This window comes from Scardinius erythrophthalmus (assembly GCF_964197995.2).
Source record: "Scardinius erythrophthalmus genome assembly, chromosome: 12".
Taxonomy (NCBI): domain Eukaryota; kingdom Metazoa; phylum Chordata; class Actinopteri; order Cypriniformes; family Leuciscidae; genus Scardinius; species Scardinius erythrophthalmus.
The window spans coordinates 31,579,144-31,593,390 of NC_138232.1; the positions used below are offsets into that span (position 1 = coordinate 31,579,144).

General features: G+C 40.1%; 1 protein-coding gene across 1 annotated transcript in view; it reads left to right on the forward strand.

Moving 5' to 3' along the window:
• Positions 1-14,247, forward strand: part of tns1a (tensin 1a) — a gene marked incomplete at its 5' end in the record, with an annotated part of 265,790 nt that overhangs the window by 197,327 nt on the left and 54,216 nt on the right. Inside the window, one exon of the mRNA XM_081381204.1 lies at positions 6,733-6,770. Coding sequence (XP_081237330.1) covers positions 6,733-6,770 — 38 coding nt within the window. The remainder of the gene's footprint in view (positions 1-6,732; positions 6,771-14,247) is intronic.

The window sequence follows — 14,247 nt, forward strand, 5'->3', positions numbered from 1 at the left end:
TGCAGAGGCTTTCCTGTCAAATCAGCATGGCGGCTGTTGTCACCTTTAGACATGGACGAGAGAAGCAAAAAGAATGCTACACATAGGATGGGAGAGGAGGCTGAATGAGCTTCATGCTGAATATGGAGTAAGAGAAGAAGACAGCTGGAAGCCAGGAGCAGATGGGCAGTGATTTGGCCACCCCTGCCGACCCACCAACTGGAGAGTGTTGTGGTTAAGGGACGAAAAACTCAAGGAAGGTTGGGTACCACCTGATGATATCTGCTTCTGAAAGCTATGGTTATCTTAAGGGTAATCGATGAAAGCACCCAACAGGTGTATTCCACAATTATAGTAAACATTGGTCTAAACATTATAATATTCATCATGTTAGTGTAAACACTCATACTAGCCTACTTTTATATCATGCTGTGTTTTATATTATAGAGCATAAAACATCCTTGTGTCATACATGTATATTTATTTAGCATTTAAAAGTTGCTTACCTGTCTATAGTTCATATTTCAACATGTTTCCGTCAATTTCATACATTTCAGTCTGGCACCAGTTCAACTAGAACAAAGTGAAGTTTATGCAACAATAACACGCTAACTAATATAAGTGAGAATGCATTTCTTACCTTAAAAATCATTCTTATCTTCAAATCGTGTTCTTCTTCTTCTGAGGTAATTCCAAAGTAAACTCACAGCATGTCTTCCAAACTCGATGAAAATCAGAGGAATGATGAAGTTTGATGCTTTGTTTTGAGGTGATGGGGGGCGTTTACAGGTTTGCATTCCTTCATGTGGACGATTAGCATGATAATCGCATGTGCACGCGTGGGTGTGGTCACATTAGAGATAATGAGCAGATCATGAGAAACTGTACCTCTCGTTGGTTTCATACAGATGACTTAAAAAGAGAATATTTGTTTTTATGAATTGTATCATTTAAAAAAAGTACTTCAAGCTTTCTAAAGGCATTTCTCTCATTTCTGTGTGGCAAGTATTCACTGAGTTACAGTTCATTTTCTGTGGATTAGAATGGACTTCACACTGAGAGAGAGACGGCAGAACGCGCATCATGTTTATTTTCTTTATTTTTTACGAAAATCACAACATTTAGTTTTTATTATGAGTGTACACAAATAAAAGTAGACATTTAACAGTTTTGAATCATATATATAAGACTTATATTTATGACAAAAATCGACGGAGTTATTTGAGTCTCTTTCGCACTGATAAGAAAAAAAGCGAGGCTATCGCGACTGTGCGATGGCCGACACCAGGGTGTTAAACATCATAGATCCAGGATCGGCTGTAACTCACCATCTTTTTTTGGAAAAAGGAAGTATGTGGAGGAACTTTTGTAATGGCTCCTTTCTCCAATAGTGAACGAATTTCTAGAGAAAGGGCCATTGAACTGGTTTCTGAAGTTGGGAAGCCATGTGGTGACGTAATTGCTGCTCCGAAATCAGGTAGCGCAGTTGAGCTGGAGCTGGAGCTGGTGGCATCCTAAAAGAAGGTGCCTGTGGTGTCTGAGTTAGCTGTTGCATGGCTTCTGACAGTTTAATTCTTTTCTCTAATACCTCAGAGACATTGGGCCCAAAAAGATGTCCCATTACAATTTGTAGTTCTCTCAGGGTCTTTTTACAATCTTCAGGTAACTGTGTCTGTGCAAGCCATACTGCTGGGCTGTTAGGAGGGTTGCTGAGAGTGTCCCAAGCTCACAAGTCACATGACCCATAGCCAATAGAGTAGTTTGTAGGAACTGAGGCACAGAAGGGTCCACATTTGAGGGCCAAGTCAATTACAGTCAAGAGGCAGCTGGTATATGGTATTCTTTGCTTGAGTTATAAAAGCTAATGACTCATATGCCTTCTTCAATAAAATGTCAGTTCATCCACATTGTGCACTTGGGCAGCTTACATGACCTCTTAGTGCTTCATCAGGAAATACCACCAATGCTGCAACTGTCTCGGGCTCCTGACCCATTTTTATTTATTTTAAACCACTGCTTTACCTTCAATGTAAAATACTTTATTTAACTTACTGCTTTAAACTCATTTGGCAACATGTTCCAGAGTTGGGAGCCCTTTACAGAAAAGGCTCTTTGCCCTTGTGTAGTTCTACGGAAATCAATCCAACAATTCCTACCTGCTGTATTCCTGATGATTCTACTTGTATCATCCTGTCTCTTTATCAATTTATTAATGCTTATGAGAAGAATAAAGATATAGGGCCCTATCTTGCACCCAGCGCAATTGACTTTGTACTCCGACGCATGTATCATTCCTATTTTGCACCCGCTCAAAGCGCGCTTTTCCCCCCACAGAAGCACGTCGCTAAACTAGGGAATGAACTTGCGCTCCCTGGGCGGTTCAGCGCAAAAAAGGAGGCGTGTTCCAGCGCAAATGTTCCTCCATGCTATTTTGTAGGTTTAGAAAACAATTGCGCCACTAACCAGGAAAAAACAGTTTAAAGTCAGTGGCGCATTGCGCATGTTATTCATATGCTATTTTAAGGGCGCATGCTTGGCCATAATCAATGTAGCGTGTGCACAACGCGCATACACTTTGATTCTCTCATCTACACAGAAGCAGCAGTTTTCATTTTTGCAAATCATACATTATTATTATGATAGATAGATAGATAGATAGATAGATAGATAGATAGATAGATAGATAGATAGACAATTTATTATAAAAGCATACATCTAGCTTACACATTTACCCAAATTATCATACGCCTTTTTAACCGAAGTTAATTTGGGTGGGTTTCTCCATCCCCAACGTCCCTGACGAGAGCGTTGCTCTCCTTGGCTGTGAACCGCTCCTGGTGCGCGCCTGGCAAATCCGCCGTTACAATAGGAATCCGCTTTAGAAAAAGCGCGTCTGATCTTAAAGGGAATGTGAGATGATGCTCTGATTGGTTTATTTCACGTTACGCCCAAACCACACCTATGAATAATGAAGCTACTTCAGACCAACCCATTTTAGATTTGCGCCTGGCGCAAGAGTCATTTATCCCGCCGGGAAAATAGCAACAGCGCCAAGACCCGCCCACAAAGTTACTTGCGCTTTGCGCTTTGACACTTGCGTTTCAGATCGTTAAAATAGGGCCCATAGTGTTAGTTGTTCACCGCATGGAGTGTGTTGTAAAAGGGTAGAAACACCACAACGTCCTGTTAGTACCGTAGGAACTCAAACAGTGAAAAACATGAGCCCGGAAAAAAACAATTGGTAGATAAAAATTTTTGGTTAGGACTGAAATATTTACGACAAATGCTCAAATACGTAATCACACATAAAATAAATAAAAAACTAGCCTTTGGATAGTACCGTGTGGCATGCAATAACCTACACGACAGATGAAATCTTCGGTTAGGACCGAAAGATTTATGATTGCGACAAACACTCAGAATCACACATAAAATTAATCAAAAACTGCCCTTCGGATAGCACTGCGTGGCATACAACAACCTACATAACAGTAATTATGCAATAAAAAGTAATAATGAGCGAGAAAGCGAAAGAGGCTGGGCACCGAGCTACTGTCATGACTTGAGTTTGTTGTTATATGCTATTGACCTATCTGGCTGGCGCTGTGATAATCCACTAGTGCTTAGCACCGCCTCTGGCGGTCAGGAGGAATGAAACTGTTCTCTTTGGGGGTCATAGTGGACTAAGGCTTCTGCTGACTGAATAATTTATTTTGCCTGTTCAAATGTATCCTCTTGTTCAACACTCCATTTGCACTTATAATTAGAAATTTGGTAGAACCTTCTGCTCTCCAGTGTCCACCTTGTGTCCTTGAACATTTCCTGAATTCCCATTAATATGCTTTTCGCTTCAGTCGTAGCTCAGCTCTTGGCAGAGTCTTGGCAGTACTGTGGTAAGAGTCTGGAGATGCTTGTGGTCAACTTGTAGTCCCCACATAGTCTCACTGAATTGTTGAATTTAGTATGGGTACTATGGGTGCTGAGTTATTCATTGGCTGTATTACCATAGTTTTGAAATCAGAGTTGTGAACAACTTACAATATGTTCCTCACTTCATCTGTGAGTATTTTTTTTTTCTGTGTCCCATGTACTGTGTGTTATGTGCTCTTTGCACTTTTCCTTGTTTGTCTGTCTTGTGCACTTTGCTCCCCCTTTAAACTCTATATTTGACTTGTATACCCTCAGTATGTATTTTTGACACATTTATGTTATTTTATTTTTACTTAATGAGTGACACGGGCACTACTGCTGCTGCTCAGCCCTACATCTGTAGCATGTTTTGCTTTGACCCCCTCTTTGATTATAGCTTGGGTCAGGTTAAACCACAGTTTGTGCATCTTCATGGCACTTGGGTATTTGCATTTTGGGCCTGCAAGTCCCTCACATTCTTGTTGACTGTCTCTATTGCTCTGTTTCTTACAATGACCTGTGGTCACTGTGGTTGTTGGATATTCCACAGACCAGCCTCTTTCTCTGTGCATTTCTGTTGATGTGTTTCCATAATTGCAGTTTCCTTAGCATCTTTTCTTAACATATACTGTATATCCTTATATACAGTATATAAATATGAATTCTAACTAACAAAAGTGATTTCTGTCTTGCTGCATCAGTAATATTTATTTGACTCGATGTTGAATGGCATCTTGCTGCCTACCATGCTAGCCATCTTCTTTCTCTTTCTTAAAATCTTGACTTCACAATCAGTAAAGTTAAACTTTCTGCTCTAAAGACCTCCTCAGTCTTTCCTTTTTTTTTCCTTGATGGCATTTATATAATGATTTGAGGTTTCAGTCAGGATGTTCACTGAGAAGCTATCCCTTGCAAAAATATAGTGTTCTGACAAACTCCTGTGGCAAACTTATGGTGAACATTGACATTTTTTTACATGTGAGCTTTGTGGCGAACAGTGTGCAGCAACTTTGCGGCTGACAGTTGTGGCAAGTCTATGGTGAATATGAGTGTAATACAAGTGCTTCTACTTTTTGGTGTAGATTCAAAGTATTTTTTTATACCATTGAAGGTTTGAATATATAAAATAATTATCTCTTAACAAATACATATTCAAAAACAACAACAAATCAAACACTATGTGCAATACTTCTAAAAATATTTGTCTTCAACATAAAACATAATTAAAATTAAAAGCAGTGGTTAGCTCTAATTCAATACATAATATTAAATAACCAAGATAAACAATCAATATTACATTTTATCAATATATATATATATATATATATATATAGATAGATAGATAGATAGATAGATAGATAGATAGCTAAAATGTAATATTGATTGTTTATCTTATATATATATATATATATATATACACACACACACATATATATATATATATATATACACATACATATATTTAAAAAAACAATATTATCATAACCTCAACCATTAAACACTATAAATTCATTCATTTACTTGTTTTTTATTCACATATCCTATTAAGCATGACTACTCCCCTACAGGTACGAATTCACTTCTTTGTTGAAATCTGCATCTTTCATTTTCAGATGATCTGAAAATGAACTGAAAAAGAGAGTGAAACTAAACTGTATAATGGGGTGATGGAACATTAAGCATGTGTTATTCATTTCATTGCTCACTTTATTAATTTTAACTTAAATGCTGTTGATGTCTTGCCATACAGATCACATGATTCTTAAAGTCCCTCCATGAGTTTGTGAATGGTGAAGCCTGGGCCTTCATGCTGGAACCTCTCAAGAGTTGTTACAAGCCATGTTTTTAAGACTGCCAATGACTTCAGTATCAGGGGCAGGCTTCATTCTCTTTCAGGATCAACTGGTAAATAAATGAGTTTCTAAACAATCTATATATACAGCTGATACAGAATATGAGCATGAATATTCATCTAATCACATCTAACATTCTCAGCAGGCAGCATATTTACAGTCATTGAAATGAGAACCTCACTTGCATAAGTAAATATAAAGTATGGGAGAAAAAAGGGACACAGATTAAATATGACACACAAGTGAGATAGATAGATAGATAGATAGATAGATAGATAGATAGATAGATAGATAGATAGATAGATAGATAGATAGATAGATAGATAGATAGATAGATAGATAGATAGATAGATAGATAGATAGATAGATAGTGTTTCTTAACTAATTTGCTGTTTTGAATAAAAAAACCACTTACATAATTCATCTAGATCTGAAGAACTGTCACATTAGCAGAACTTCAGTCATATCTATTGACATAAAGTTCATGCTATTTTCATATTTATGTCATTGATATAATGTGTTATGAAGTATAATTGCCTCACCTCAGAGAAACTCACTGCTTTTAGGTTGCTGCAGATTTGCCGCAAAGTACCCATAAGTTAGCCGCAAAGAAATGTTTTTGCAAGGGACATGCTATTTTTACTGTAAATAGTGTTACAGTATAAATAGTGGTAAATGCTGTTTGCACCAAACATACATAGCAACAAACATCTTGTTCGCATTAAATACAAATAATGACATGCCATTTACATAAAGTGTTATTAGAAGTAACTGAATATACATGTACTCAGGGCAAATAGTGGGCAGAGGTAGTGAAATTAGCCATAGCATATTTGCACCTGTCTTGTAGAAAACAGATTAGATTATCTTTACAAAGCATTTTTTTTGTGTGAATTGGTACAGTAAGAATAAATGATTGTATATTGAACTTTTAATCCAATAATTCTATGATCACATTTAATGCATTTTTTTTTCTTTTCTTTTCCTGCAGTGTGCAAGTTGTCCTGCCATAAGAAATGTGAGGTAAAGGTAAATCATGGACATATTTTTCATATGTTTCTTTCTTTTCTTACTTTTAAAAGATGACTTTTACAAAAGGATATCTTTGTATTCTCTTTTATATCTGTGTATCATGCTAGATTTTGACACACAATATTTTATTGGTGTGTTTTATTTAATTGACCTTTATTGACCTCTGTGTACATGTGTGTTAAAATCACCCTACTTTGCAGTGCCAAACGTATGAAATAAAGCAGTGTTTACACCTAGAAGCTTAACTACAGACAACCAACAAGAAATTGAACAGAATGTGCCTCATATCATAGCTTCATACAGTCACATTCATTCATAGAAGCTGTATGTGTTTTAAAACACCAATCAGGATTTACGTGTCAACATTTTTACTTACCAATACGAAAGCTCAAAATAAGATGGTTATTTAAATCACTCGCACGCTGTATTTATCTGAGCATGGCTGCTGATACCACAAATGTGCAAATAAGAAATTTAACTGAGGGTTTAAGAATGTAAAGTGTAAAAAAAACATCAGATTATAAGTACCCAGGATTAATTGTTAAATCCCATGTTAAGTATGAGCAGAAAACATGATACAAGATGACCCAGGAACCCTGGGTGTGCGAAGCCCTAAAGTTACACTGTCATCTGCGTGTGGTAACATACTTAATAACCTAATAACGTGTGGGACCTCCTTTAGCCCACAAAACGAGCCACGCAGCGAGGCATTGATTCGACAAGTTGGCGATAGGTCTCCTGGGGTATCTGGTACCATAATGTCAACAGCAGGTCCTCCAGTTCCCGTTCATTGCGGGGTTGTGGTGATGTAGTGAAAGCCCCCTTTTTCAAGTTGATCCACAAATGTTCGATTGAGTTCATGTCAGGTGAATTTGGATGCCAAGGCATTAACAGTGGTTCCTCAAACCACTCCTTGACGTGTCTGGCAGAGTGGCATGGCACATTATCCTGTTGGTAATAGCCATCACTGGCTGGGAATACAGTTTACATGAATGGGTGAACTTGGTCCACAATGGTGGTCAGATACCAGACAGCTGGCAGGGATTGTGCTATTGGGATAATTGGGCCTAAAGTATCCAAAGAAAACATCTTCTGCTCAACAGTGCCATCCAGGTGCCTGCAAAGTGCAACAGTCTTTGCTCACCTCTGGCGTCAGTGAGCTGCAGATGACACACGGCTGGGTGACGCTTTGTCGTTTGGCCATCCATGCACCACATTTGATATGTACTTATTACTTATTATTACCCCCAATGCACGCCGTTTCTGAGATTGAAGTTCTGAGGTGCCATGCAATCACAATTTGTCCTTTATGAAACTCAAATTGCAGCTTTTCCCATTCTGGCACCGAACACTCGACCAGCATTTACTTTAATTGCAAGCGCCTCACTGAAAGCCATATATTTATATATATTTTTTAAAGAAAAGGTGAGACAAGTTGAAATTTTTGTGATAATCAACATAATGCCAAACAATACAAATTATTTGCTGCTATAATCTAATTTTTACAAGTTGTATTAGTATGTTTATAAAGTTAGCTTATTGCATTGCAAAAATACAAAAATACAACTTCAAAATAATAAGGTAGATAGAATACAGTTTTAACTGAGGCCAAACTGCAGTTTTAATCAAAATTATTCAACCCCTATTGCAAATCAGGTTTATTGGCAAAATGTACATAATTTCATCTGTTTGCAATGAACAAATCAAACAAAAGTAATTGAAATAACTCAACACAATAAATGTTTCAAGTGGTTTCCCCAAATTCAACTGAAAATGCAACTTTTAATGACTCCATTCTCCAATCTTCAGTTCAATCTATTCTCCTAGGATTTCCTGATATACAAAAATGAATCCATCTTGCCTGTCACAGGCTGCAAGTTTCCAGAGCCGGAGGATGCAAAGCAGCCCCAGAGCATCACCGAGCCACCAACGTACTTAACTGAAGACATAGCATATGCTTCATTCTTCTTTCTTGCAGACATACCACTGATCCTTTGGGTAGAAAAGTTCCACTTTTGCTTCATCGCTCCACAGAACAGAATCCCAAAAGTTCTGTGGCTTATTTATATGATTTTGAGCACTTTTCCTGTGCTTTTGGGTCATCAGTGGTGTACGTCTTGGAGTTCTGGCTTGGAAACCATCTGCGTTTCGTACATGCCGTACTGTGCAAGCTGAAACCTCAGTGCCTGTTGCCACAACGTCTTGCTGCAGGTCTTTTGCAGTCACTCAAGGGTTTTTCTGAAACTACCTTCTCAGAAATCTGGTTACAGTCGTTGATAGCTTCCTTTTTCTACTCCGTCCAGGTAGTGTAACCACTGTTCTTTCAACTTTGAACTTGCACACTATGCTTCCAACAGTGTCTCTAGGAACATTTAGTGCCTTCCCTATATCTTTTTCTATCCTGTTCCTTGTTTGTGAAGGGCAATATCCTTCTATTAACTTTTTGGACCATTCTTTTGACTTAGCCATATTTCTAACATGAAGTCAATCGTAACACTCAACAAACCTAGCCAGTTCAGGTATTTCATGTGTCATTGATTAGATGCATCAGGTGTGCATGAGACAACACCTGTTTTGCAGATTTGTGCTGTTGTGGGGGATTCTATTCAGGGGGTGGACTCATTTTGAGACTGCAGAAGTCATTAAAAATAACCACTTGAAACATTTGTTGTGTTGAGCTATTTCAATTACTTTTGTTTGATTTGTTCATTGCGAACAGCTGAAAGTCTGTACATTTTGCCAATAAACCTGATTTGCAAATGGGGGTTGAAAAACTGTTTTCAAACATTTTGTAGACTTTTGTAGACATTTTGCCCTTTTGTAGACTTTATCTTAAAGTAACTGCAAGATTCAATATATCAGAACATGGCTTTTCTAATAAACATTTCAATTTTCAAACAGAAAATTATTACCCTTTTTTTTTTCTTATCCTCTGTGATGTGTATGCGTGTGTTTCATGTTCAAATGCCCAGTCTCTCAGGAGCCTTAGACAGTCTCCCTGACTTAGTCATTGTCATGTCACCTGGAGGCACTGGAACTTCCCTGAGGTGTGAACGGTTGCGTCGCAGCCATCCTCAGTCCAGGGTCTCTACCTCGTATGAGCGTGTAGGTGCCGGACTAACAATAGTCTCTCTTGTGCATGTGGGTTTGATCCACACGTGCTGTCCAGGCTGGAGGGGTTGTAAGGTTTGAGTATGGTGTCTCCGGTTGAACGTTCGTTGCTGTTTCAGTTTCAACACTGTGTCCTTTTCTCTGAACCTCTCAAGATCGGGCCACTGTGGTTGTAACTGCTCTGGTGACACGGGGACTGGTGTTCTGATTCTCCTCCCCATCAGTAGTTGAGCTGGGGAGCTGCCGTGCACCAATGGAGTGTCCCTGTAGACCAGCAGAGCTTTGTGGAAATCTCCCTCTTTTACTAAAAGAGACAGTTCTGACGGCCCGTTCAGCCTCCCCATTGCTGCAGGGGTAACGGGGGCTGCTTGTCACATGGGCAAAGTCATAATCCCGTGCAAACTGAGCGAATTCATGACAGGAGAATTGCGGACCATTTCCGTGTAAAGCACTTCTGGGCATCCATATGGCAAACGCAGCTTTAAGTCTTGCAATAGTCTGTTTTGCTGATGTGCTGCCAGGTAGGGACAAACTTCAATATAGCGAGAGATGTAGTCTATAATGACTAAATAGTTCCCATTCTGCCATTGGAAGAGATCAGCTGCAACCCTCTGCCATGGTCTGCTTGGGAGTTCTGTTGTGAGCAGAGACTCGACTGGTGTGTGAGCTTCGCGTGCGCAAATCTCACATCTCTCGGCCATTTGCTTTACAGCAAACGTGATGCCTGGCCACCAGACTGATTCTCTGGCCCTTGTTTTGGCATTTGTTGATACTTTGATGTCCCTGGTGCAGTCTCTGCAGGATGTCAGACCTTATGCACTCAGGAATTATAAGTCTCTCTCCTTTCATGAGCAGTCCTCTTCCTTCATGCAAAACTGACCTATTGGGCCAGTAGGGTAGCAGCTGCTCATGCACATCTCGTCTGTGTCCCTGACATCCATTTGCAATGTATCGGCTGAGACGTTTGCAGGTGTTATCTGAGGTTTGTGCACTCTTAATCTGTTCCAGCTTTGTCAGTGTGGCTGGCAGGCTTTCTACTACGCTGTCCAGGTAAGCTTTGTATTCTCTTTCCAGGTCTTGCTCCGCCTCTGTGGCTGCGGCTGGAAGAGGCGCTCTGGACAGGGTGTCAGCTGTTATCAGATTTTTACCTGGGACATGGATGATGTTGAAGTTGAATCTGAGCAGCCTAAGTCTGAATCTGATAATCCTCGGTGGGAGGTCATCTAGTGCTCTGGACATCAGGAGTATTATGAGTGGCTTGTGATCAGTTTTTATGGTAAAGTCCAGTCCACTCAAGTATCCTCGCAAGCGCTCACATGCCCAGGTCACAGCCAAAGCCTCCTTTTCTATCTGGGCATATCTTGATTCTGCTTTGTTCAGACTTCTAGAAATGAAGACGACAGGTCTCCACTCTCCGTCTGTCTGTTTTTGTGTCAGGACACCTCCAAGTCCATATGAAGAAGCATCCGCCGATACCATAGTTTCGTGATTTGGGCTATATTGGGCTAACACAGTCTCTGATCTCAATTGTTTTTTTTGTCTCCAGGAACGCTTTCTGTTGGGATGATCCCCATGTCCAACTGTTCTCTGTCTTCAGCAGGTCACGAATGGGCTTTGTCAGATCTGGCAGGCGTGGCGAAAATTCACCTACAAAAAGTTCACCATGCCCATGAAACGGCGATCATCCGCCACATCCTTTGGCTGTGGCATCTCTAGGATTGCCTTTATTTTACCTGGGTCTGCTCTGATGCCCTGAGAATTTATGACATGAACCAGGAAATGGATCTCTGTCAGGGCAAACTGGCATTTCTCATTCAGAGTGAGCCCAGCCTCTCTGAATTTCTGTAGTACCCTGTGCAGCCTGTCGTCGTGCTCCACCTGGTCTCTTTCTATAACCAGGACATCATCAGCGTGACATAGGACTCCGTCAACGCCATCAATCAGCTGAGAAATCCTCTTTTGGAAGTGTTCGGGCGCCGATTATATACCAAAAGGTAACCTTTTGAAGTAGTAGCGGCCCTCTGATGTGATGAACGTGGTCAACAGCATTGAGTCTTTGTGGAGTGGTACCTGCCAGAAGCCTGATGTCGCGTCGAGCTTTGTGAAGACTCTGGCTACTTCCAGCTTGGCCAGTGTCTCATCCACTGCCGGTAAGATGTGTCTCTCTCTGATGACGCTCTCATTCAGATGGGTTAAGTCCACGCAAATGCAAATTTTCCCTGACGTTTTCACTATAGGGACCATACCCGCACACCATTCAGTCGGTTCTTCAACACGGGCTATGACCCCCATCTTCTCCATCCGGTCTAGTTCCTCTTTGACTTTGGCCCGGAGAGGGATGGCCACACGTCGCGGGGCCGAGAGGGCATAGGGTGCCACGTTGTCTCTCAGCTTAATTTTATACTCCCCTTAGGCCAGGCCAGGCAGGCAGGCAGGCCAGGCAAGTTTATTTATAGGCTATAGCACATTTCATACACAATGGCAATTCAAAGTGCTTTACATAAAAGAAATTAAAATAATAAAAAGAAAAAATAATAATTAAAACAGTTAAGAAAAATAAAAAAATAAAATATAGTACAGTACAAACAGTCGGACGAACATTGGCACAGTGCTCATTCAGTAAATGCATAGCTAAACAGAAGTGTTTTGAGTCTAGATTTGAATGTGACTATTGTAGGAGCACGTCTGATCTCCTCTGGAAGCTGGTTCCAGCTGCGGCTGGCATAATAGCTAAAAGCAGATTCACCATGCTTTGAGTGAACCCTTGGTATTTCTAGCTGATATGATCCTAGTGATCTGAGTGATCTGTTGGGTTTATATTCAGTGAGCATATCTGCAATGTATTGAGGTCCTAGGCCATTGAATGATTTATATACCAGCAATAATACTTTAAAATCAATCCTAAATCTAACTGGGAGCCAGTGTAAAGACCTGAGGACTGGTGTGATATGTTCATATTTTCTAGTTCTGCTCAGAATCCTGGCGGCAGCGTTCTGTATGAGCTGCAACTGTCTTATGGTCTTTTTGGGAAGGCCAGTGAGGAGTCCATTACAATAATCCACCCTGTTGCTGATGAAAGCATGCACAAGTTTCTCTAAGTCTTGTCTGGAAACAAAGCATCTAATTCTTGCAATATTTTTCAGATGATAGTATGCTGATTTAGTTATTGCTTTGACATGACTACTGAAACTAAGGTCTGACTCTAGTGTCACACCAAGATTCCTGACTTGATTTTTAGTTGTTTGACCCCTAGAGTGAAGGTATGCATTCACCTTGAGAACTTCATCTTTGTTTCCAAATGCAATGACTTCAGTTTTGTCTATGTTTAACTGAAGAAAGTTTTGACACATCCAACTTTTGACTTCATCAATGCATTGGCACAGGGAGTCAATGGGGCTGTAATCGTTAGGCGATAGGGCTAAGTAGAGCTGTGTGTCGTCTGCATAGCTGTGGTAAGCAATTTGGTTCTTTTTCATTATTTGGCTCATTGGGAGCATATACAGGTTGAACAGGAGTGGCGCAAGAATTGAGCCTTGAGGGACTCCGCATGTCATGGATGTCCACTCAGACTTATGGTCTCCTATACTCACAAAATAACCTCTCCCATCTAAGTATGACCTGAACCATTTTAGGACTATCCCAGAAAGCCCCACCCAGTTTTCCAGCCTGTCAAGAAGTATGTTATGATCGACAGTGTCAAATGCAGCACTGAGGTCGAGTAACACCAGCACTGATAGTTTGCCTGAATCAGTATTTAAGTGTAAGGACCACCCATTGGCCCAACGACGGAATCCAACGGCCTGGCGAAGGTTTAAAGCGTGTATGTCTTTTCAGCGATCCAGTGAAGTTCACTTAATTTATTGGAATTTAGTTTTAGTATTACTTCAGCTCTACGCTTAATCTGACTCCAATTTCAAATGATAATCAAATTTAGATCGTATTTCTGATTAGAAAATAATCATAAATATTGATTATGAATTAATTTAGATCTTTGATTATTCTGATTATCCCATACTTTCAATATTCGTTCATTATGGACCTAGTGTCGCTTTGAGACGTCACGTCGCGACTGCGCGCTCACGATCACAAACTAGCCAGTCCTGAAATAGTCAGAGGGTGCAGTGCAAGTATTTTACCCTATGCAGCCGCTCACTGCAGACCCATAGGTGTAATTTTTTATAATATTTGCAGCGTACAACATGCTAAGTCAGGAGATAGTCAGAAATCAGAAGGTTTTCCTAAGATGTGCCCCATGCTCCATTCATAGTGCCTTCAGTTTGATCTATCCTGGACAAAGATTTGCGGAAACACCAGACTGCACATTAATCTACTAAAATGAATGATTTCTAGAACTTCAGAATAA